The sequence below is a fragment of the Chondrus crispus genome, genomic scaffold (genome assembly GCF_000350225.1).
Source record: "Chondrus crispus Stackhouse genomic scaffold, scaffold_237, whole genome shotgun sequence".
Lineage (NCBI taxonomy): Eukaryota > Rhodophyta > Florideophyceae > Gigartinales > Gigartinaceae > Chondrus > Chondrus crispus.
This window is the reverse complement of record NW_005179113.1, coordinates 88,478-111,221: the sequence shown is the minus strand read 5'-3', so window position 1 is coordinate 111,221 and position 22,744 is coordinate 88,478. Positions and strand designations below refer to the sequence as shown.

Sequence of the window (22,744 nt, the reverse complement as noted above, 5' to 3'; positions counted from 1 at the left end):
CGCAACCTCCCCCCAAAACCCATGCTGTGACCACATCAAGCAACATCACCCCCCCTCCAGGTCATGTGGCAAGCATTGCTCCATTTGCAATGCTTGTCACATGAATTGGGAGCCCTCTACGTGTGGACGGCCGAGCGCCGCCCCCAAACCTCCTCTGCCAATAACATTCTCGCTGCTAACATGCCGCTAACATGCCCCAACTTACAAGCAACTGGCCGCCCCTTCCCACGCAACCGAACCATCGCGGAGAGTCCTCGAGCACGCACCACCGTCCTCCATCGTCGGCGCCTCCCCTTATGCCCATATCGTCGCCACTGCGCGCCTGCTCGTTTTCTCCCCTCCGCGCGGCACCGTCTTCGTCGGCGTCGTCAAGCACGTAGGCCCTGATCACGTCGGTCTTTCCGTCTTGCACGCGTTTCACGCCGTGCTTCCTCTTGAACCACTGCGCCACGTTTACGCATATGACTATCACTTTGGGGAGGACGGCCTCGTAAGGAGATGGCGCTGTGTAAACGAGACATCACCATTTAATCAACACGTCACTCTAGGGCGCCACATTCGTTTTGTAGTAGAGGGCATCAAGCCTTCCCACACCGGGTTTTTCCAGATTCACGCTTCGCTCAACGACGACATTCGCCGCGAAACACATCGTCCCGACGAGCCGCTCGGCGTGCAGCACCCAGATGCCCAACTTTCCATTCCCGCCGACGATTCGCTTGACATCCACAACCAACCTACGAGCGCCAACGCTGACCTGCTGCCCAGTGGCGAGACACCTCCCGCGAAGACTGTCGATGTCTTCGCCGCTAGCAGACGCTCTTCCGGCTCCCGCGCGAGAGCTTCCGCCATCTTAGAGGACGACCCCTTCAGCTCCAACGTCTTTGGCGACGCACTCTCGCAAAGCCCGTTTGGAACCGCCCTGCCGCCGGTCTCCACTCCATCCCCGAAAACGGGCAGGAAGAAGAAACAAAAGCACACCTCGAGCCAGCGGCACCGCAGTAAGACCGTTTCGCCCAAGGTCGAGGCGCGGAGCGTCAAGTTCGAGCAAGTGCAGGTCGCGCTGAGGCACGACGAAGCGAACGGGGCGGCGGTGGCGAGCGCGGAGGCGAGTCAAGCAGAGGCGAGTCAAGCGGAGGCGAGTCAAGCGGAGGCGAGTCAAGCAGAGGCGAGTCATGCAGAGGCGATCCAGGCGGAGGCGAGTCAAGCGGAGGCGAGCCAGGCGGAGGCGAGTCAAGCGGAGGCAAGTCAGGTCGGCGTGCTGACTCAGGCGGATGTAGTGTCTCAGACAGATGTGGCGGCACAAACTCCGAGCCAGTCCAGTCAGAAACGCAAGGAGACCAAGGAAGAGGGACGGAAAAGGCGCGAAGAGAAGCGGCTAAGAAAACAGGCCAAGAACAAGGCGGCGATGGAAGCGGCGCTGTTTGCCCAGATCGGAACGCAGGTGGATCGGCCCGGCAAAGCGGAGAACAGGGAAATAGGGTCGGACGCAGCAGCTCACACGGGGCAAGGCCGTAATCCCGTGGTCGTGCCACAACCGCATCGTCGTCATCAATATCAAACACCTTCGCCGGACATACGTTCACAAGTCTTCTCGCAGTTGCACCAACAACGCGAGTTTTCAAATTCACTTCCGGAAGCATCCTGTAACCAGCTGTCTCAACAGGGGACCACTTCGTGTGTTCCCTGCCGATGTTTTTCGTGGCATCCATTTCAACATGGATTTCCTGTCCAGGCCGTAATTTACATAGCAGAATATCCTCGTGAACAGGCCTTGGTACTTCATTGCCGATGAACTTACTTTGTTCATGACCTCCGAACGGGACATGTTCAATTGAACCGCTTAACACGCTGGAATTTTTGTACAAGACGTTAGGGGGGGCCTCACCATCTCTCGGCGCAGACGGGTTAAGCTCACACTTTGTCCGCCAGCTTAACTTCACAGTATTCGCTACTGTCACCGGTAGACCCTTTTCCCAATACTCAAAAGGCCGCGGGTCGATCTTCAGCGGCACGAGTCCAAGGCGATGCGCCAGTTGTTCGTCGTTTTCTTAAACGCTTGATAGAGTTTGGTCTGTCTTCCTGTTTTTACTGTGTATATATATTCACATCACACAGTGACTTGCCTTTAACAGGCAGGTGAGAAGGTGAGATACCTGGAGATGCTAAGAACACAATGAGAATGCAAAAAGAAACCTGGAAATTAAAATGGAAGCACCGGTTGCTATCAACATCCCAAGCTTTGGCATTATCCTTTGCTGCAAACATCGAGTGGTGTCGCGGGGGATGGCCCTGACATGTCCATTTCTCTACTCTCGCTCAAACCCTTCACGCGGCGACCTACCTTTCCACCCCTCTGACCGAGAGCAATATCGGCGCCACCCGCTTCGTCCTCTTCACGCTCACGCTGTCCACCCCGACCGCTACCCTCCCAGCTTTGTCCCCCGCCCTTGCCCACGTCTTGGTCACATACGGCCCCACGCGCCCCACCGCGAGCCTCCGCCCGCTCCCGATGCTGGGCGAGCCGTCCTGACAGCTCACCTCTCCCGCACACACCGCCCCCGCACACCACCCCGCCCGTGTACAAGGGCCTGTGGGTCCTTGTGCGCACGCCCCCGCATACTTCCCACATCAAACCCCCGCTCCCTGTCTCCGGCCCGCTGCATGTCTACCCCCAAGTGACCCACCGCTACCCCGCTCACTTGGCCCGTCACTCCCCCGTGCAGGCCACCATCGAACGCGCCGGCCACCTCTCTGCCAAGCCAGTCGCGCTGCTCGCGTGCCGCTCAGTGCTCGCCAAATGTGTAGAGGCGAGTGGTGGCCTCTCATACGTTTCGAAACAGCAAATGGTTCGCATCGACGCCCAGATATGGCATGTAGGTATTGAGTATCTGATTGATGCCAACCAACCGGGTTCTCAAATTGAAGAGCAAAATGGTGAGATGGAGTATGATCTTCCTCTCGCCTCGCTCCTCATAGCAAAAACGATCTTTCAATCTCGGAAAAAAGCCTTGAAAGGCTATCATTCCCCACTCCGATGCTTGCCTGACGGATGTCGCTTGCTGCGCCTTTTGATGAACATTTCGGTCACTGCTCATTGGCATATCTTGCGCAGATTTGATAACAAAAGGGTAGTCTCCCTTACTAAACGCAGAATCTACAACGCACGTCGCACCATGATTTTCAAATGTTTCCTCAAGTTTTCGATATACATTGCCCCATTCGGCAATAACCGAGTCATGGAGACACCCGGGAGCATGGTACGCTGCCGCGATCACTACGCCGGAAGGCACAAAAACAAGTACGTTTCCGACGTAGTGATCATGTTGCCACCCATTGTAAAACATGTTCTGAATTACACCGTTCCCGCTCTCCTGTAAATAAAGCTTCAGTCCATCCGCCATGGCATACACATCTTGAAGAAGAGAGTACTTTGCGGAAATGGCTTCTTTGTAATCACTAATCTCTTGCGCTGTGGGCATTTTAATGCGAGCTTTATGATCAGAGTTGAGGACGCGCCTCAACAAGCGGCGACCGAATCGTAAAAATATAGAGCAAACAGAAGCAGTTATGCCTAATAGCATTGACAAGACCATACTAGAACCCCTTGTCCTGTACCAACAAAGTGTCAGAGCTAAGCAGTGGACAGCCGATAGCAACCGAGGTCTTCCCCTTCGCGTGCGCCGTCGCGGGATGACGCGAATAAATCCGTCAGAGCTGTAAGGTGTGAAGCGAAGATAAAGGGGTTCAAACAGGGGGAGGAGGTAGCGAAAAGAAGCGTGATCGAACCCGCAAAATGTGATAAGGGATTGGTCACATCCTGAACCGAACAAAACGGCAAATGGAGATGTAGAGGGGTGATGCAATGCACTCCTTGTTATCCGCCTGTCTCGTCGTCTTCGCCCTTCCGTGTTGAGGCGGTGACGAAAAGTGATGGTGCGTTGCCTTTTTGCGCGTTGCAACAGCAAAACAAGGAGGAGATTTCTCATTTGGGTATCATAGGATAGGGCGTGAAGGGGGTACCGCAATCCGTCCGCCGGCGTGCTGACACCTCACTGAGGGTGAATTGGCATTAAATGTGTCTTACACAAATTTTTGTTCACATGCATTTCCGTGCCAAGGCACAAAATACGACACACATACACAAGGAAATTTGTGTGTACACAATTTATGTTTTTCGGAGTCGCCCAGTACTGTAGTGCCCGATTAAGTATCCACTAACCGCAAGTAATCGTTCAGTACTCTGCTCCGCTTGCTCTGTCATTGCTGTTGGCGGCCTGGCCCCCTCTGGAGAGGCATAAAAAGGCCGTACCTCTCAATGATCATGAAACTACCCTTCAGGGTAAATTAACTGAACTTGTTTTTTATACCGTTTCAGCCATTCCGCCCACCAGCTCCGAAACACTGTCGTTGCCTACACTTGTCATTGCGCAAAGTACGTTTGTCCTTTCGCTGTCAATCCTGGCATTCCTTCTCCCCCCTTCTCCCGCCTGCTCCCCCCCTTCTCCACTCCATCCTTTGTTTCAGGCAGCTTCTTCCATCGCCAACGATCGCCCTGCATTTGAAGTTCCTTCAAGGATATCCATCCACAGTTCCTGAGTCAGCTCTTCCCTCGTTTTCTACACCTACGAAGCCCTCGAACCCCTACCAATCACCATGGCCGACAAACCTGCGGAAACAATTCAAACTCTTCTCGAAGCGGAGCAGATGGCGAAAACACTCGTAGAGCAAGCGCGTAAAGAAAGAGACGTCAGGCTGAAGACCGCCGCGTCTGAAGCCGATGCCGAGATCGCTCAATATCGTGCAGCGAAGGAGGATGAATATCAAGCTCAGGTGAAGAAATACGTCGGCTCAACGGGCGAAACTTCCGACAAAATCGCCGCTACCGCACAGAAGAACATCAAGTCTACTGTTGCTGCTGCCAAGTCGAACAAAGCCTCCGTGGTGGACATGCTGGTTTCATACGTCCGTGAAGTCTAGTCATCTTATAGATGCTTAGCAAATACTGTATTATCCAGTACAACATCTAATTCGGCCTCCAAGTTTTCGTATCTTATGTAAAAGGTGACGGCGTACTTACTCTTGTCCCTTGACATATTCACATAGCGCCATACGTTGATTTACTGTGGATATTTTCCGTGCAAGGAGATTAGTTACTCCTTAGAAACACTGTCTGGTGTTTCGGGAGACCGCAATGCGCCAGCAGGGATCGTCACAAGCATAGATCTACATAGTACTGTAGTACGGCTGCTCTTCTGCAACTCGTCGGTTTTTTCTTTGAAAGCGCCATCTGGAGTTGGAGGCTCCGTCACACTGGCAAAACTTTCTTCGTCTTTCCCAGCAGGAGAACATACCTGTTGACGGTTGGGAGCCATCTGCCTTCCGTCAGCCACTTTCAGAGGTGTGCTCACGAATTCCCTGTAACAACCAGCACCTTGCTGTTCACTCGATTCCAAGAACGAAGTGTCGTCGCTTGTCTTTGCTAGATCTTGTGACTGATAAATAATAATTTCCTCTTCGCCTTCAGCACGTGCGGTATAACGTAGTGGGCTTTCCAGGATTTCGTCAGAGGAGAACTCTGTATCATTCAGCTTACGCGCAAGCATGGGAGGTTCTGCTCTTTTGCAGACTTCGCCGCTTTCCTCTTCTTTTTTGGACCTGTTCAGGGACCTACCATTTATACCATGCCCGGTCTCAGCAATTTCTTTTCTGCGACTGGCCACCGAGTATGGGGAAGACATCACTATTTCTTTGGCGACCCGGGTCCATGCATTTCTCCGCTTAGATGTGTCTTGTCGGTCGTCTAGCTCATCTGCAGCACCAGCTCTAACGCCGTCAGAACTTTTCACTACTATGCGTGCGTCGATATCAAACGGGGTAGCTAGTGATTTTTCTCTTCCAACGCTGTCATCCTGCCCGTTTCCCTTCAATAACTTTCTAAAAGTTTTCGGCTTGACGGCTTTCCAAACAAGCGTGGATTGGAGAAGCATGGGTTCCTGCTCATTTCCAGGCGTTTTATTGTGCTCCATAACCTCCGCTTTTTCAAACGACAATGCACGGCATGGATTCTGTGGGTTTTTATGCGAGCTGGCAGTTCCATGTCCGGGTTTTCTGAACTGTTGAGGAATGCTTGATTTCAGTTTGCTGGAGCTGGGACGCGCTAACAGCAATCTCTGTGAGCATATCGGTGTCCTCAGAGTCTCCATACTCAACGTAATATGATTGGATAGCAGACCGCCAGAATGGACTCCAGAGGACGACTCTTCACAGACCACATACGATGGGGTCTTGCAATCCTCGGACTGAACCTCTGGTGCCATGTTACGTACAACAGTCCTTTGCGAAACAGACTTCACCTCGCTTTCTGACTCGTCATGCGTCTTCAGTTCATGCGTGCCAGACAGAACGTGCGGAGTTATTTGAGCCTTCAGCTGGATGGCATTTTTGTGATGTCCTTCACACATTGTTGGGGAACAGGGCTTCTTCTGTATTTCGTCGGTGGCGACCCCAGTCAATTCGATTGATTTCAACACCTGAGCTTCTTCCCTTTCACGCATGCCTTTGGAAGGGAGCTTCGGAGTCGTAAGCGGTGTCACTATAGGGTCACCCAGATCGCAGGCAGCTCGCATTGCTGGTGAGGAAGGTCTCGACTTTCTACCAAACGTTAGAAGAGGGGGCTTTATCCTCACTTCACGAGGGCATTTGGGCGGGTGAGAGGGCGAGGGAGCTTCGATGGCGAGTTTTCCCATCCGTCTCGGTCTTTTTAGGGACTTCCTATAACAACACAGATTGGACAGGCAGCACTTGTTAAAATTCTAGTTTCAAAATTAGTTAAGGGGTTGAAGGAGGTGGAAATTAAAGGACCTAATGAGAAGATGAGCGTGCGAATACCTCTTTGCGATGGTCTGGTTTTCTCGAAGCTCTGGGAGACTAGACGAACCAGCGAGGGTCTTTGGAAATCCCATTTCTGGTTTGCCACCGCTGCAATTGTAGCGAAACGATTTGGCTTTCCGCTCCTTTCGACCCATGAATAAATGTTTGAGCCCGAGCTCCGTGATAATCTTGATGCAAAGCTGCGATATTACGCCGAAGAGACGAGGGTGTTTCACAACTGTCAGAACGATAGGCATGTTTGTCGAGACAGAGCAGGTGAGGTCACCTGAACGGGACTTGGTTCGAGTTCGGAGGATAAATTCCGACAAATCGGGAGCTTCTCCTGCGGCACACGTGTGCAGCGTATTTTCTGTATTTGCAAATAAATATGAGTTCTTTGATTATTTTGAAATGGTCTGGGGATCGAACAGCACGGTACCCTTGAAACTACGGCGGCTACTGTGCGGTACGCTCTTTTTCGCCTGCAAAGCCTTCCTCCAGTTTTCATCACCGCACACTTCTCAGACTTGCCGGGCACTAGCACAAGCAAAAAACCATCCCAATCTTTGCCATACTTGGCCGGCCGCCACCAGCACTGAGATTCCGTCTGCCCTGTGAACGAGCACACAAACTTTCGTTTCTTCTGGCACTACACCTCGGAACGTGACGTTTTTCTAACGATTGCGGAGTGCTTTGAAGCAACGCAAAGCTTCACTTCCTTTGTGATCCCCTGACGTATGAATGCTTTCTGCCCATTTGTTTAATATCCAGTAATGCCAGAGCAACCGGAATCTGAACCGGAAAAGTCTTCCGTCGCGCACTATGTCGTCATTGGCGAAGGTGCTCGCGACAACGAGTGGACAGATGGTACCCCAGCTTCGCGTTTACTTGCTAGTCGCTTACCCGAACAAAGCTTTCAGCTTTTGCCAATTCCTCCCAGTACAAAATATGCCATTGTTCCGCTTGTGCGTGTGTTTGGCTGTGAGGGACCTCCTTCCCCCGCCACAAAGTTTCCCCGCGTTTCTAACGTCTCTAATATGGCTCCACTACCCGTGGAGCAGTTATCGAGTGCCCTTGCCGAGTCGAATATACACTCGAACAGTCAAAGTCGTGTCGAGGGTGATGTGCAGTCTTCAGCTGCGCCTGTCAGTTATGGTGCATCCGGCCCTCCCCGACACCTTAGCACCCGCGGGTGCCGCATGATCGCACATCCAGCATTGAATCATGCGACCCCCATTGCGAATTCTGGACCGACAACTGCAGTACGGCAGCAACTCCCGGACGAACGAGGGCCATCAAAAATTCCTTCGGTATCCGGAACCAAAAACCGAAATGAGAGGAACATCCTCTCACCTGAAGATGCTGAGTTAGATCTTGCGAACGTTGAGAACAATTCTAGGCTTTTTTCTGCGAAATCGATATCGAACACACTAGCAAGTGATGCACAATCCGCCGCATTGAAGGAGTTTGTCAGGAACCAAAAGAAGCTGTATCAGCCGACCAAATCACTCCCACCAATTCTCGCGGACCCTGCCATCCAAGCAGCGCATGCCGCTCGAATGCATGCCTCCACCCGACACGAAGAATCTCAACATGGTACTGCTGCTTCGGCTAGTGGCCATGCGGAAAGAGTTCAACGAACGTCGGGCACGTCCTCTATACATCATGGTCGAAGCGACATTCAAGTGCGTGGGCCTACTATAAAAACACTGGACAACAACAGTGCACCATCAACCAAGACTTCTGAACCCCCTTCCCTGAAATCGCTAAGAACTGCAGGTAGTTCTGAGATGAGGGCCAAAGAAGAAAGAGATGAGACCGCTGTAATACGCGATGAACGGAGTTCGACGGACTGTCCATCACAATCTGAGCGGCTCAGCAGAGCAACAAAAGTGGGGAACTGCGATACTGTCCCGTCCGAGAATTCCCAGCTGACCCAAAAGCGAAAGGTCGCAAATGAAGCAAATGCCAGGCGTGGAAGTCTCCCAAATTTACATCGGCGTGTACCACCCGAACGACATGCAAGAGAGGGAATACAAGCATCGATGACGGAGCGCTCTGCGAAAAGCACATCTACTATCCCAGCGCGTGCAATCGTCTTGGAAGGAAAGAATGGAAAAGGCTCTCATACTGATCAAGAGCAACGGGATGGCGAACTGTTGTCCCGGCGACGAGGGAACAGTGATCAGAGAACCATACCCTCTCAGAAGGATAAAGCTCCCGCCAATGCACATAAGACTAATTCATCGAGCACTCCTAACACTACCCATTCTGGAAATGAAGACTTCAATTCAGGTTCGAAAAAGGAGAAGGCCAGACATGCGCAGTTGCAAAGGAAACCTCCGTTTTCGAAGGGCCTGACTTGTGGGGTTGATCTTCAGCAGAAACTAGCGCGAGGAAGTCTTCATGTGGTAACAACGGACAATAGTTCGTCAACGTCGGGTGTAAAGGGCAAGAATTGCAGCGATCTAATGACAGAGCCATTTGAATATTGCATCAAGCTACTGGTGCAGTCTTTATGTTTATCTGGGTCTGCGTCTGGGTCTGGAATCAGCAAGGAAGTCACGACTAGGTTTAGGAGAGAATTGCGAACTATTTTCAATCTGGAAAGCAGATCCCGATTGCCTCAAAGTAAGAGAGGAATACTCAAGGGCCCTCATAATGCACGCGATCAAAAGGCTCCAACTGCTGCAACAAATGACACCGCCCCTCTCCATGGGGGAAGAAAAGCAGCTCTGATTCTACGTCAGGAAGCAGGTCCTGTAGTGTCTCCGACGAAGGTGGCGGAGAAGCCTGGATATTCTCGTTCCTCCTCTCGCATACTTGCTAGCGACGCAACTGCTGGGATTGTGCATCCTCGAAGCTCTGAGCATGGTGCCAGAACCCGAGCACAACCAGTTGACAAATCAGACGCCATGCCCTCATCACAGACCCCAATATCGTCCGCACTGCATGGCATTCAATTTACATTCATTCGGTGGCAACTAGCAATACAACAAAAGCAAGTGAAACTTGAAAATGTTGCACGTGAAGCCAGAGAAATTGCGGATACTTGCAAAAGTTTAATGAACCCGGTAGGAGGGACACCCCGCATGCAAGATAGAGAAGTAATCGAGCATGTTGTCAACCTGAATCTGGCAGGAATTCCTATCCGATACATTCTCACTCAAATCGCATCTCTCAGCGAAGTCTCGGCGTCTAGTTACAGTCCCCAGCGAAGCGCTATGAGAAACTTAGAACATGCTTTAGACGCGTTGAGAGACATTCTTATATGGGCAAAGTACATAGCGGATGAAGTCTCACAACTTCACAGAAAATACGAAGAAGACGCTTCCGAAAGAGCAGAAGTGAAGCGGTTTTTAGCAGGCATCACTACTTTTATTTCATATTCTCAGTCAGAAGCAAGACTAGGTTTTATTTCGGAGCTGAAGGAATACAAGAAATACTTTCTTCATTCGGCGAATTCGAAGGATGATGGAAGACCTTTCTATGCTCGCCGTCAGGCCCTTGGCGACGACGTCAGATCGATTTTATTGACATTTCGAAGAGTTGCCGTTTGGTGGAAGCGGCAAACCTCGACCAAGCGCCGCAATGTTGGTGCTATGCAAAGCGCAACCGCCACTTCAGCAGACCCCGCAAATGAAGTGCCAAACCCTAGTGTGGCGGGGCGGAAGGGACCGAGCGAAAAGGTCAAGAACGTTCTGAAAGCAAATCCCCAGCTGCAGTCACGAACAACTGACGCGGCTGTTCTTGAAAAGGCTTATGCCCATGGGGAGAGTCATGAAAAAGAAGCCAATGAAGCGCCAAGTGTGCATGATGCTAAAGCCGCGCCAAAGCGACAGGGTTCGGACATTTCAGACGTCAAGATGCGCAGAGCAGCTGTGGGTTCAAGTAGCGAGATTGTGCCTGGCTCAACGAAGGCGAGAGCTATCGGCCAATTGGGTGTTGGCAGTGGGAGGCTTGACGCCAAAGCTCCATCAGTGGCGAGGACAAAGGGGAAGGAGAGTTTCAATCCCATGGCGTTGCTTAAATCGATCTCTGATGCTCGTAATACACATCACCGAGAAGACGGCATTCGTTCAGAATCCCGGAGTGCGAAGAATCCCGTGGCAGGGACAAGTGCATGGGCGACTACATCCCAGACATCGAGGCCTCGGAAGCCATTAAACAAAGGAGAAGTTGAAAAAAATATCAATGCAGAAGAACGTAGTCGCCGGCCGCTGAAGCGACGTCGACGTGATGATCACGTCTCTTTCGCAACTGATCTCGTGGTGGGGACAAGTAACTCGAATATCCAAAAGGCAGACAACCTCAGCCTATTTCACGACGGCTACGATTTGTTAGGTCGTGAAAATCCAATTCAAGAAGAGGCAGTCAATGAACGGGCCAGTCATCTGACTAGGGGGTCAGTGATAGCGTTATTTGGTTATTTGCGGTCTGAGTTCATTCGAATGAAAAACGAATCTGAGGGGCGAGAAACAATAGAACCAGAATTTTTGAGTCTCATCTATCCTCCGTCGGCCTCGAAACAGATTGCCTGGCATGCAAAGAAGGACACGCCGAAAGCTGGATAGATGAGACGTACAAGCTTTACTTCCATAACACACTTGTGCAGCAGTCAGAGAGAGATGTTGGAGGGGGACAACTTGTCGCGGTTATGAGAGAAGAGAATAAGCAACGACATGCGCCAGATCACAAATGACAGTGCCAATGTGCAGTTTCCGTTTTTCTTGCACTGAAGTAGACCCAAAATTCATAGACGCAAGAATATTTTGGCGAACGCTGTAACAATACCTCCTTTTGTTGCCCCTGGTGAGGAAAGCAAATTTCGATGTCAAGGACTGCACTGAGACTTGTTCTTATGGTCAGCCTGAAGAAATCAGGTAGCAATTAAACTCACTAAGCTTGTGGCAAAGTGCGTTCAAGCCTATCTTATTGTACCATTTGGTATGTTTTTATAAAATAAAACAAGGAAAAAAAGGAGTACGCCATCCTCACATGGCTTCCCTATCTGAAGGCCGTTGTCACCATGCATAAACTCTTGGCCTTGGCGTGTGTTTGGATGTGCCAATCGGGACTGTTACCAGTTGTAGGGTTCAGACCTGTTTCAGTAAACCGGCTAACTCTGAGGGAGACGGGCTGTCACGCGCGTCTCCAACTTCAATTATTGTGAGACCATTGCCAATAATAATGGCCCAATTGATACAGGCACCTATCCCCTCGTCTGTGCAGGTCCCTACAATACAGTGCCGAAAAAAGGTATAGGGACACCATCAAGTCTCACATTGCTGGCATACAGTATTGTAAGACCAAATTTGAGGTGCGTCTAGGACTGTAAAAGCAACGAGGAGACCGAATCTGGGGTCGGATTTAAAGATCGAGACCTAATTCGCATGATACATACAGTACCGCCATTATTTATAGCCGCACCCCCAAGTTGTGCCGTGCTGTGGCACGCAGCACACGTTGCATAAAAAACAACAACATTCTTGATAAAACAATGCGTGCTGACTCCGAATCTGCAATCAGATTTTGCAAAGCATAAATACTTTTGCAGATATTAATACATGTGTATTCATGGGGTGACATTAAGTATAGAGTACAGCACATTCTCGCGCCAAGAACTCGGCAACTGAAAGACTCCTTGCCGCGTTCTTTAGCGCGTTAAAAGCCCAATACAATACGCTTCAACACAAGCAGCCCTCCGCGTAGAAAAGTACCCAACAGACCCCCTAATTATGCCGCGCGGTAAATCCTTAACGGCTGAAGAAAAAGGAAAAATTGCGGGCCTGCATGATGCTCAGTGGTCGATACGCCGCATTGCCAAGCATCTAGGCAGGTCCGCAAAAGTAGTAGCTAACTACTTGAAAGCCCCCGAGCTCTACGGAACAAAAAAAAGGAGCGGGAGGAAGTCTACGCTGTCTGCGCAGGCAAAAAGGGCGCTGATCCGAGAGGCACACAAGGGAGAAATGACATCAACAGAACTTGTCAAGACACTCCAGCTCCCTGTTAAGTCCAGCCGCATGCGTGCAATACTCAGCAGCACTCCCACCCTTGGGTATATGCGCAGGGCACGCGCACCAATGATGCTTCCGCGCCACAAAATCGCGCGAGAAAGTTGGGCTCGAGATAAGGTGACCTGGACGCCTGGTGATTGGGCAAATGTAGTCTGGTCTGACGAGAAGAAGTTTAATCTCGACGGATCAGACGGCTTCGCGTTTCATTGGCATGACTTACGAAAGGATAGAAAGGTTTTTTCAAAGCGGCAGCAAGGGGGTGATTCGGTGATGGCTTGGGGTGCGTTTGCTGGGAAAAAGAAGTGTGACTTGGTCGTTTTAGAAGGGAAGCAGAATGCGCTCAAGTATATTCAGACTCTCGAGACCAATCTCCTTCCTTTTGTTGATCAAGAGCTCGGTCCTAGCTGGACGTTTATGCAAGATTGTGCAGCTGTACACCGTGCTAATCGCGTTTACGAATGGTTTGAAGAGGAGGAAGTGCACGTTATGGACTGGCCTGCCAAGTCCCCTGACCTCAACCCTATAGAAAACCTTTGGGGGATCTTGGCAAGGAAAGTGTACGCACATGAAAGGCAGTTTAATAATATCGATGAGCTACTCGAATGTATAATGGACTGCTGGGAAAATATCAACACTGAGACGTTGGATAAGTTAGTAGGGAGCATGCAGAAGCGTTGCTTTGACTGTGCGATGGCCAAAGGTGGCACTACGAAGTACTGAACCAGAGTTATGGTTGTTTAGAAGCACTGTACTCTATAATTACTGTCACCCCATAAATGGTTTTTGATGCATATCTTCCAAACTATTGATGTGTTTCAAAATCTGAGCATTGTTTTGGACTCTGCGTGCAGGAATGCGTCAAGGACAAAGCAGTTTTTTATGCAAAGTAAGATTCCTTAACCAGCAATGCATATTTGTGAGGTGCGGCTATAATTATTGGCGGTACCGTATTTATGGAAACCTTATTTATGTACACAGCAGTTTTTTTAAAACCCCGCTCTACAAAATGCAGTATCTCCCGCGAAAAGACTGGCCATAGAGACTAGACGCATACAAAACGAAGGGGAAAGCACAAAACATGCAGTAGCTCACTTCAACACAGAAAAAATGCCTCGCGGCACGCATCTGAGCCAGCATGAACAAGGGCAGATCCAGGCTCTTCGTCTCAACAATTGGACAATAAGGCGAATTGCGGCGCATCTCTCGTGCTCCCGTAACGTCGTGGCCACCTTTTTTAGGAACCCAGGCCAGTACGGGAAGAAGAAAACGCCCGGTAGGCCCTCCAAACTCACCGGCACCGCTCGGCGTGCTGTTTTGTGCGAAGCGCACAAAGGTCATTTGTGTTCTTCAGAGTGGGTTAAGACCCTTAGTCTTCCTATAACTCCATAAACTGTACGAGGTATCCTACGCGCCACGCCAACTATTCAGTACAGCAAATAGTCCCCGCTCCTATGATGCTCCTGAGACATAAAATTGGACGGGAGCAGTGGTGTCGCGAAAAAGTCACTTGGACGGTGTCGGATTGGATTAATGTGGTGTGTTCGAACGAATCGGAATTCAACTCGGACGTTCCAAATGGGTTGGGGTACTATTGGCACGATTTACGGACCTGTGGTACAATTCCACACCGCGACCCCCGGTGGGAGATGAGAACCGTCGAGACGGGCGGTTACTACTGTAGTAATCGTGCACGCGCCCTCTGCGAGCACAGTAGTACCTCCACGGCGTACACGTGGCACAACCGGTGGCGCCGGTCGTGGCCACGGGCACACGTGTGCGACCCATCCGGTAAGTAATTAGCAATTAGTGGTTAATGGCACAAATTAGCCAATTTAGTACAGTAGCTGGTATACAGTATGTAACAGCTACTGTAGCGGGACAGGTGTCCTGGCGTCCCACTTAGGGGTTAAGACCGGGGGCATCTGCCCCGTTCCAGTAAACGGGGGCAGACTTGCCTCCCTTCCCTTTACGGCTTTTTGCTAACTCCGTCCGGTTTTACCTCTAAGTCTCAGGCTTCTAACCCGTGACCGCCCGTCCGGATCCAACACCACCGACCGGCTGCGCGTCACCGGCCACGTGAGCCTTCCCTCTTTTCGAGTGCTTCCGTACGGTTTGCGCTCGCGTGGGTTACCCAGCGGCGCGCGCTCCCTTACCTCTAACCCTCCTCGTTCCGAGTGGTCGGGACGAAGGTAGTTATACCACAGGACCTACAAGCGTATGTTCTCAAAACGGTAGCTGGGTGGGGATTCTGTAATGGTTTGGGGCGCTTTTTCCGGTACTAAGAAATGCGAGCTCGCCGTTGTAAGTGGACACCAAGATGGTATTAAGTATATGGATACATTAGAGTCCTATCTTTTGCCGTTTGTCGATCAAGAAATGGGTCCAAGTTGGGTGTTTATGCAAGATGGTTCATCCATACACCGCGCTAAACGTACATTTCAGTGGTTTGACGAGGAGGAAAATCCTGTCTTAGAGTGGCCTCCCAAGTCACCTGACCTGAATCCTATGGCGAATTGATGGGGAATCCTAGCGCGAACGGTTCATGCACACCAACGTCAATTTAAGGACGTGAATGAGCTTTTAGAATTTATAATGGAAGCGTGGGATGAAGTTTATGAAGAATTCCTGTAAGAGCTTGTCTGTTCCATGAAAAACCGGTGTTTTGAGTGTGTAATTGCAAAGTGAGGTCCGACGAAGTACTACCCTTCCAAAGGGCTACATTTGGGACGCATTTTCCTTAACAGAACCCAGACGCTAGGAAAATTACAAAATCAGGCATTCGAGACCTTTGAGAGGTCAGCATATCTGTTCTAATGACTCTGCGCAAGTCCGATTGTCATCTATGTCCATTAATTCTCTCATATAATCGCTTACTCCTCTTCACGGAATGGAATTCCAACACTTAAAAAGGGCATTATTTGGGACAATTTATTTCTCAAACACCACTATTTGTATTTGATAAACTGAGCAACTCATTAGCTGCATTCCCCAGTTGGACCTCGGGATGTTGAACGGTGCTCAATTGTGTCACGACTGTGTCTATGACAGGCATTTTTCGTCTCTTTCTAGCTCTGTGTGCTTCCATCTCTGCCTGCAAGAGCGCTCGCCTGATTCGCACCTCTTCTTTCATAATGCGAGTAGCCTCTTTCTTCTTCTCTTTTTCCTCAAGAATCCTCAATCTCTGTTTGCGTGCTATCAATTTCCTCTCTTGTTCAGCCACGGCAGTCGCGTGCGCAGCCTTGCTCAGTTCGATTAATGCCCCTACAGTAAGGCACTGCGATGGAGCGCCGCACCCCAACACTTTCTTCCTAGTCCCAGCGGCTGGTGTAGCAACAGGAACCGGTATTATCTCCTGCAATACTGAGCTGACAGTATCGTGTTCCCTTAGCACTATGTCAACTTCACAAATAGAGGTTGACGGGTCCCTACTGTTCGACAAAATGCCTCTGATTTCTTGAAAGGTTTCCCTATCGCATCTCCTCCTTCGCAAAGTACGCACAGCGGAGGCAGGCCCATGTATCTGCATCCCTGCCAGCCTGCTCTGCCGTTTCACTTCACCACCTTTTATGACCTCAAAACGATTACAGAACCTATAATCCATCGGCCATACTCCCTCCCGTGTTTACAAATGCATCTCTCACATTTTGTTTGCTTACAGCAGCATGTCCCGCAACCGCCAGCTTCAATTTAAACCCCATTGAGTGCACGTTCGTCAATGCCATTTTTAGGAGCTCGTCGCGTGTACTACGAACAGCGCTTTGAAACGACTTGTTAATTTTGTCGTCACTGTAGTATAACTACCAAAAGAATTAGATAAGAAATTGGATCCGGCTCTTTAAGGCACGGACCTTACAGACAGCCTGTACCACACGTGTAGGGGCGCACGCGCTCCCACGTCTACCATACGTGTACGACGCGTATACAGTCAGCCCTGTCCGCTGACAGTGCCGACTACTGTAGTACCGCATAGTACAGTACGTACTGTACTAAGTGTAGTGCAGTGACCCTGTACTGTACGCCTGGCCACCGCCGTCGTGGGGACACGCTCCCCGCCTTTGACACGTGTACTGTGCGCGCACACTTGGGAAGGTACCCCACGTGTACCACACGTGGCCACACGTGGACGCACGTGTATGACAGTCGTATGACACGTATATGATACGTGTACGACACGTGTACGACACGTATACATACATGGTGCCCACAAGTTTCTACGCTAATTAGCGTCTAATGCCAAGTGGCAATTCTAATGACGATAATTAATTATTAATTATCCATTTAGTAACCGACGCCGACGACCGGGCTCGGCCTATATAGGTCGGGTGTCGGAAGGCGCTACAGTAAAGAGGCATCAGGTGATCGGACCCCATCTCTGGTAGGATCCTCTACGGTTCCTATCTAGTTGGCTAAGTCTGGTACTTGCACCCTTCGTCGTCATCCTATTTCTTGTTTTCCTTTACTTTTTCCCCTATTTTCTACGTTTCTACGCTACACTTCTCCTTCCTTCTTTCTTCTCCCTTCTTGTTTTGTTCTTCTTCGACGCTGTTGATAGCGGTCCGCGACGCGACCGCCACACCCACTCCTTCTAGTTACTCGATCCCGAGTACCCCTACACGCGCTGACCGCGACTCTACCCGCCATTCTCGCGTTACCTCTGAGCTACCACGGACAGAGGGCCCCAAACACCCTGGTGGTGACTGGACATACCGCTTTCCCTCATAGCGAGATTTACGCCCTTGTTGGCGAGTGTGTCCACTGCACTACACTAAGTTACGATAGACTAATTGTATATTAAAAACGGAACGGACCGGCGGCCAAGGGGGAAAAGCACGGACTTGTGCACGACCGACCGCTTACGTCCGTCTTCCAGCATAACTAACACGCGCGATCCGCCTTTGCGCGCGTTAAAGGGGGACAAAGCGGGTAGGGACAGACGCGTACGCGAGCGAGCCTAGATCCGCCTCCGCCCTTCAGCGCTGGTACAAGAAGGTACCCCTATGTTTGGGACAATACGGCGTTTTTAAAGAAAAGATTACTTCCCGTAACCTGTTGTTTACGGTTACTACGTCATTGTCTGCGGCATACTCTAGGCAATCGTGCCAAACCCAAGAAAGGGGACAAAGAACTGGCGTCATTTTAGGGGATTCATTTGACGAACTGTTCAGAAAGACTCCTTTTCGGGAAAATACCCCTTCAATTGGGACAAGTCCATCATGAAATTTGGATTCACCCATATTTTTTTGATGTAAATCACGGCGCGCAAATCAAATCTCATAAGCAAACCGATCCACTGAGAGCTGGTTGCAAGGATCTCGAAGCCGCTCTAAACTTGTTAAGCTGCAAGTGTTCTCAGACGCCAAAGCCTTCTTCATAATTGTCTGTTCCGCTGCAATTTTGCCACGGACAGACATTGGTCTTGGCAAAACAGAACTATTACCATACGCAGCAACACGATATTCCATCGCCAATTCCTTATGTAGAAAACGCGCTGCATGAACAGACGCAACTCTGCGGGCTTCTTTTAAATCCGCTAGGGCCTTCTTCCGTTGAGCATCCAAAAACTTTCGTCGCTCACTCTCTTCCTTCTTTAAAACCAGAACCATAGCTTCCTCGCTTGTAAGATTGACACCCACACTGGTGTCTATAAATCCTCGCTTGAGCACTATGGGCTTCAAGCCAGCAGTAGACCTCAACCTCACCCGCTTCTCCTCCAACATCTTTTCCATATCCTCTACAGTAGCGACTGCTTTGCAATCAGCTGAAAACGGACGTCTCTGTCCTAATACTGTATTCGGGTTCAGTGGCCACAAGCCGGTCTTCCTATATATGGCGTACGCAAACGGGTTTACACGGTCAAAAATTCAAAGTGTATTTATAAATCCACTTTGAATTTTTGACAGTGTAAACCCGTTTGCGTACGCCACTTTCATTATTTTACAAAAGTTGATCACATCAAAGACATTTGCACGACCTGGAAAACACATGCTGTGTAAAACTGTGTCAATGTGCGCCTTCCATGGTCCAAAAACTCCCACGTCTAGCGGTTGCATGGTGCCACTCGTATGCGCTGGCAGTGCGAATGCAATCACCCCGCCTTCATCAAATACACGAAGCGCCTGGATATGCATGGGACTTCTGTATGCATCATAGAGAAGCAAAACTTTTCTACCGTTAGATATCAAATCCTGAATGTCCACAACAAATTGCTTTGCCCAGCGCAAAAAAATTTCCCTGTCCACACTTGCCGTTTCACTGCGAGAAGTAATGATACTTCCTCGAGGGAGACAGTCTGCCAGCGTCTCTATGAGCCTGTTCCCATCATTGTTTCTCACAGCTCGATAAGGCACACGTTTGCCCTTAATTACAAACAGCGGTTTTCCAGAATGCCCAGATGCAAACACGACGGGCATCATGGTTATGCGATCGACATTACGAAACTCAGGCAATTGCTGTTGGGGCTTTGAATAGCGGAGGGAATAAACCATTTTGCTGCTTTTTCCCACCTTGTCCGTCTCAGCCGAAATTCCACACTCATCCAAATGGCATAACCGCTCCTCGTCGATGTTATTTTCGGCAATAACCTTTTCGATAACAGCAAAAAAGGAGGTGAAGTTTTCTGCATTAGTCGCTGCAAATCGTTTAGCTTCCTGTGGTGTAGCCCGTCCGAACCGTAGTATCGTGCTGTGTTGTTTTCGAAAGTTTGCAGCAAATTTTTTGCCAGGCTTTCCATTTTTAAATGGAAGACGAAGACGACGCTCATTGTCAAATGTACTGACGAAAACTTGAACAGCTTCAAGTAGGTCATTCTGGGAGAGGGGATATCTACGAGCAGCGTAAGAAGACAGAAGAGAAACAATTTTTTCTTCTTCGTCTGGTGTGAGGGCGGTTCGACCTGGTTTCTTTGTGGAGGATTCAATGCCGTTTTGGTAAAGCCGATAGAATGTGGTTTTCGCCATGCGGCATGACGCAGCAGCCTTTCAAATTGAGGATCCATTGTTGACAGCAATAAATGCTGTGGAGATGGCTTTTATCTGACGTTTATTTTGACGTTTTGCCGTGGGCATCGTGTTGGAAGGAGGTGAGGGAATGGAAATGGAAGAAGGCGAAAGAGGAAAGAAACTCGAGTTTCGTCTTAAACTAGGGCTCTGGGTCAGGAATGGGGCTGTTGTGGGCGATGAGAACAATTAAGTTGATCCATACGATGTATAGAAGAGGCGAAAAGGCGTCTTTTCTGACACTGTTTCGTTCACTCTGTTCGAACACATTTGAAATGCCCGCCCTTGTTTTTTTGGGGCATAGATGGGGTTGCTAGGGAGGAGATGGCAGTTACTCATTGGCCGCAGAGTGCTCAGCGGGGAAGATATATTGCTTGGAAGAACCAGGAGGGCGCCTTTTTTGCACCTTGATCTTTAATGTGATTAAAATTTGATGTTTTTCGTTTGTCCCTGTAGTAGGGGTTTGTCCCAAACAAAGGGGTACCCTCTTGTACGTTACCCAGCGCTGCTCCGGGGCATCGAAGCGTAGATCGGCCTGCGCGTGCGCTCGTCCCCGACCGTCACGCTCTACCACGCTACCAGGGCCCGCCTCCCTGTCTCGTTAGCTGTGTGTGTTTCGCCGTCTTCTCGCCCTCCGAAAGGGGTCTACGTCTATCCAAGCATACACCCCTCTCCGTTTGGGGGGTGTTTATGCTACAGTGGTCTCCCGACCTAGAAGACCCCGAGATCTTTCCGAGAAGACTTTCCTTTTCCTCCGCGTCCGTACGCGTCGAGATGAGTCAAGAATACGCCCCCTCGATCCGCTCCGAACCGGCGGATCTGAGGGCGGCCGCTATACACGCCCCATCACCGCCGTTCGGCGACGGCAACGCTGGTCTCCGGGACCGCGAACCGTCGCCAGAGTCTCCCGAAAGACAAGCGGCTGCGATGTTCGACCGCATCGCAGACTACATCGAGGAGGTCCGTACTTCCCTCCGCGTCGACGTTACGGAGGCCGTCTACTCGCGCTGCATGGACGAGCTCCGATCTATCCGCGAGGGGAGGTTCGACCGCGTCACCCAGTCGCTGGAGAATCTCCGAGCACTTGTCAACCAGTTGCAATCGCGACTGGTGCTCGTCGAAGACTCGCGTCTGGAGAACCCGGCTACGTATGGGGATGGTCGTCCCGCGAGGCCGACCTCATCGAGACGTCCTGACGCTCGTCAACCCCCCTCGGCGGAGCAACTTGGTGCCTTCGCGCACCTCACAGCTGAGCTGGAGTCCACGCGGCAGCGTGCCCGTGACCTGGAACGTGCCATGGCCGCAAGGCTGCCCGGTGCCCCCACGAGAGGGCCCGGTGATGCTGTACCTCCGGACGCTGCCGCCCCGCAAGGATGGCGCCCAACTGTGGCCGATCCCAGTCGGGACGCAGGAGAAAGACGACCTCTGATGGACGCTAACGTCGCGTCCGAGTCCCACGCTCTGCCACATGCCCACGAAAACATGTGGCAGACGCGACGGGTACCGTATCGTAACGACCCGGACTGTGGAGTAGCCGCTCGCGGATCCGGACAACCCATGTTCTCCGTCGATCCCCGCTCGGGCGGCTACCCGCCGGTGGACCACACCGCGCGACCCGGTCCGGTAGACATCCGTACGCTACCCGTTACCCCGTTCGGCACGCTGGGTCCCGCTGAACCCGGACTCGAGCCGGTACATACGATGATCCAAGAGTTCAGCGCCGTCGCTGACTATCGTATGTACCGCTTGGATAACACGTCGAGGATCGTTACCTCGGGTGATGCGGGACGGATCGCGAAGTACGTACAACGCTGTCGTGGGATCCGTCCCACGATGCGTAGCTTCGACGGTACGGACCCGATCCAGCTACTGCCGTTCTTGAGGGATATCCGGATAACCTTCAACTCGCAACACCTGACGGAAGGTGTTGCGGTACGAGTCCTCGCGCACTTCTTAGAGCGCGACGCAGAGCGCCTGTATACGAGTTATACGATGCGTGGCCTCCGCGCCGCCCAGCTCCACGACGACGTGAGCTGGCCGGGGCTCGTAAATCAATTCTTGAAACGCTACCTCACGGATGACGTGTTAGGTGAAGCGTACGACAATGTCGCTACGGCGCGACAGAAACCCCACGAAACGGAGAGAACCTTTGCGGACCGGCTCGAAACCGCCGCGTTCCGGTGCACGGCAGTGTTCTGCGAACAGTCCCTCGCGCATTACTTCGTGCGGGGACTCGCACCTGCGACCCGTGTCGCAGTTTCCGAGACCGTTCAGCGGCTGCCAAGCAGCCAGAAGACCGATCTACCGACCATCCGCCGCATCGCCACGGCAGAAGGGACTACGTACCGCGCCCTGCCCGGGTTACCTCTGCCAGACCCGAAACCGACAGGGAAGGCTGGCAGGACTACGAAGTCCGCCGCAACAAGTTCGCCAGCTTCGGCCCTCCATATCGGGGAGGATGTGTGGCAGACTGACGCTGTCCTCATTACGCAAGGAACGGAGCCCGTGGGTGGACGACTTCCCACGCCGATGTCGACCGGAACGACATCCAGTTACGCGACCGCCTTCGCGCACACTCCAAGAGTGGCAACGGTACGGACCCCCAGGTCGCAGAGCTCGACATCTCGAACCGAGATGCAGGAGGCGGAGCCCCTCGCGTGCCCGTCCTCACCGATGAGAAAGCCCGCCACGCGGCGACCTTCGCCTCAACGGATGGCAGCGCGTACGTGTGCTGGCTGTGCCGTACGTACGGGCACGCCATGTACGCCTGCCCGTTCCTGTCGTCGGAACAACGCATGTTCACGGCGTACAGGAACTACCGCTACCAGGTGGAGACGCGCCTCGGTGCGCGTAACCTCCTCC

The 22,744-nt window shown here is 51.3% G+C and overlaps 3 protein-coding genes; all 3 read left to right on the top strand.

Moving 5' to 3' along the window:
- Positions 1–4,653: 4,653 nt before the first annotated feature.
- On the top strand, positions 4,654–4,977 carry CHC_T00010194001 (V-type ATP synthase, Subunit G). The gene has a single exon (XM_005715896.1). It carries the CDS (start codon positions 4,654–4,656, stop codon positions 4,975–4,977), a length of 324 nt encoding a protein of 107 aa, XP_005715953.1.
- A 2,666-nt stretch (positions 4,978–7,643) lies between these two features.
- Positions 7,644–11,883, top strand: CHC_T00004561001 (hypothetical protein). XM_005715895.1 is given in 2 exon segments: positions 7,644–11,444; positions 11,445–11,883. The coding sequence occupies 1 exon segment, from the start codon at positions 7,644–7,646 to the stop codon at positions 11,442–11,444; it is 3,801 nt and encodes a 1,266-aa protein (XP_005715952.1). The 3' UTR covers positions 11,445–11,883.
- Positions 11,884–12,608: 725 nt separating this feature from the next.
- On the top strand, positions 12,609–13,607 carry CHC_T00004560001 (hypothetical protein). The gene has a single exon (XM_005715894.1). The coding sequence runs from the start codon at positions 12,609–12,611 to the stop codon at positions 13,605–13,607; it is 999 nt and encodes a 332-aa protein (XP_005715951.1).
- The last annotated feature ends 9,137 nt before the right edge of the window (positions 13,608–22,744 follow it).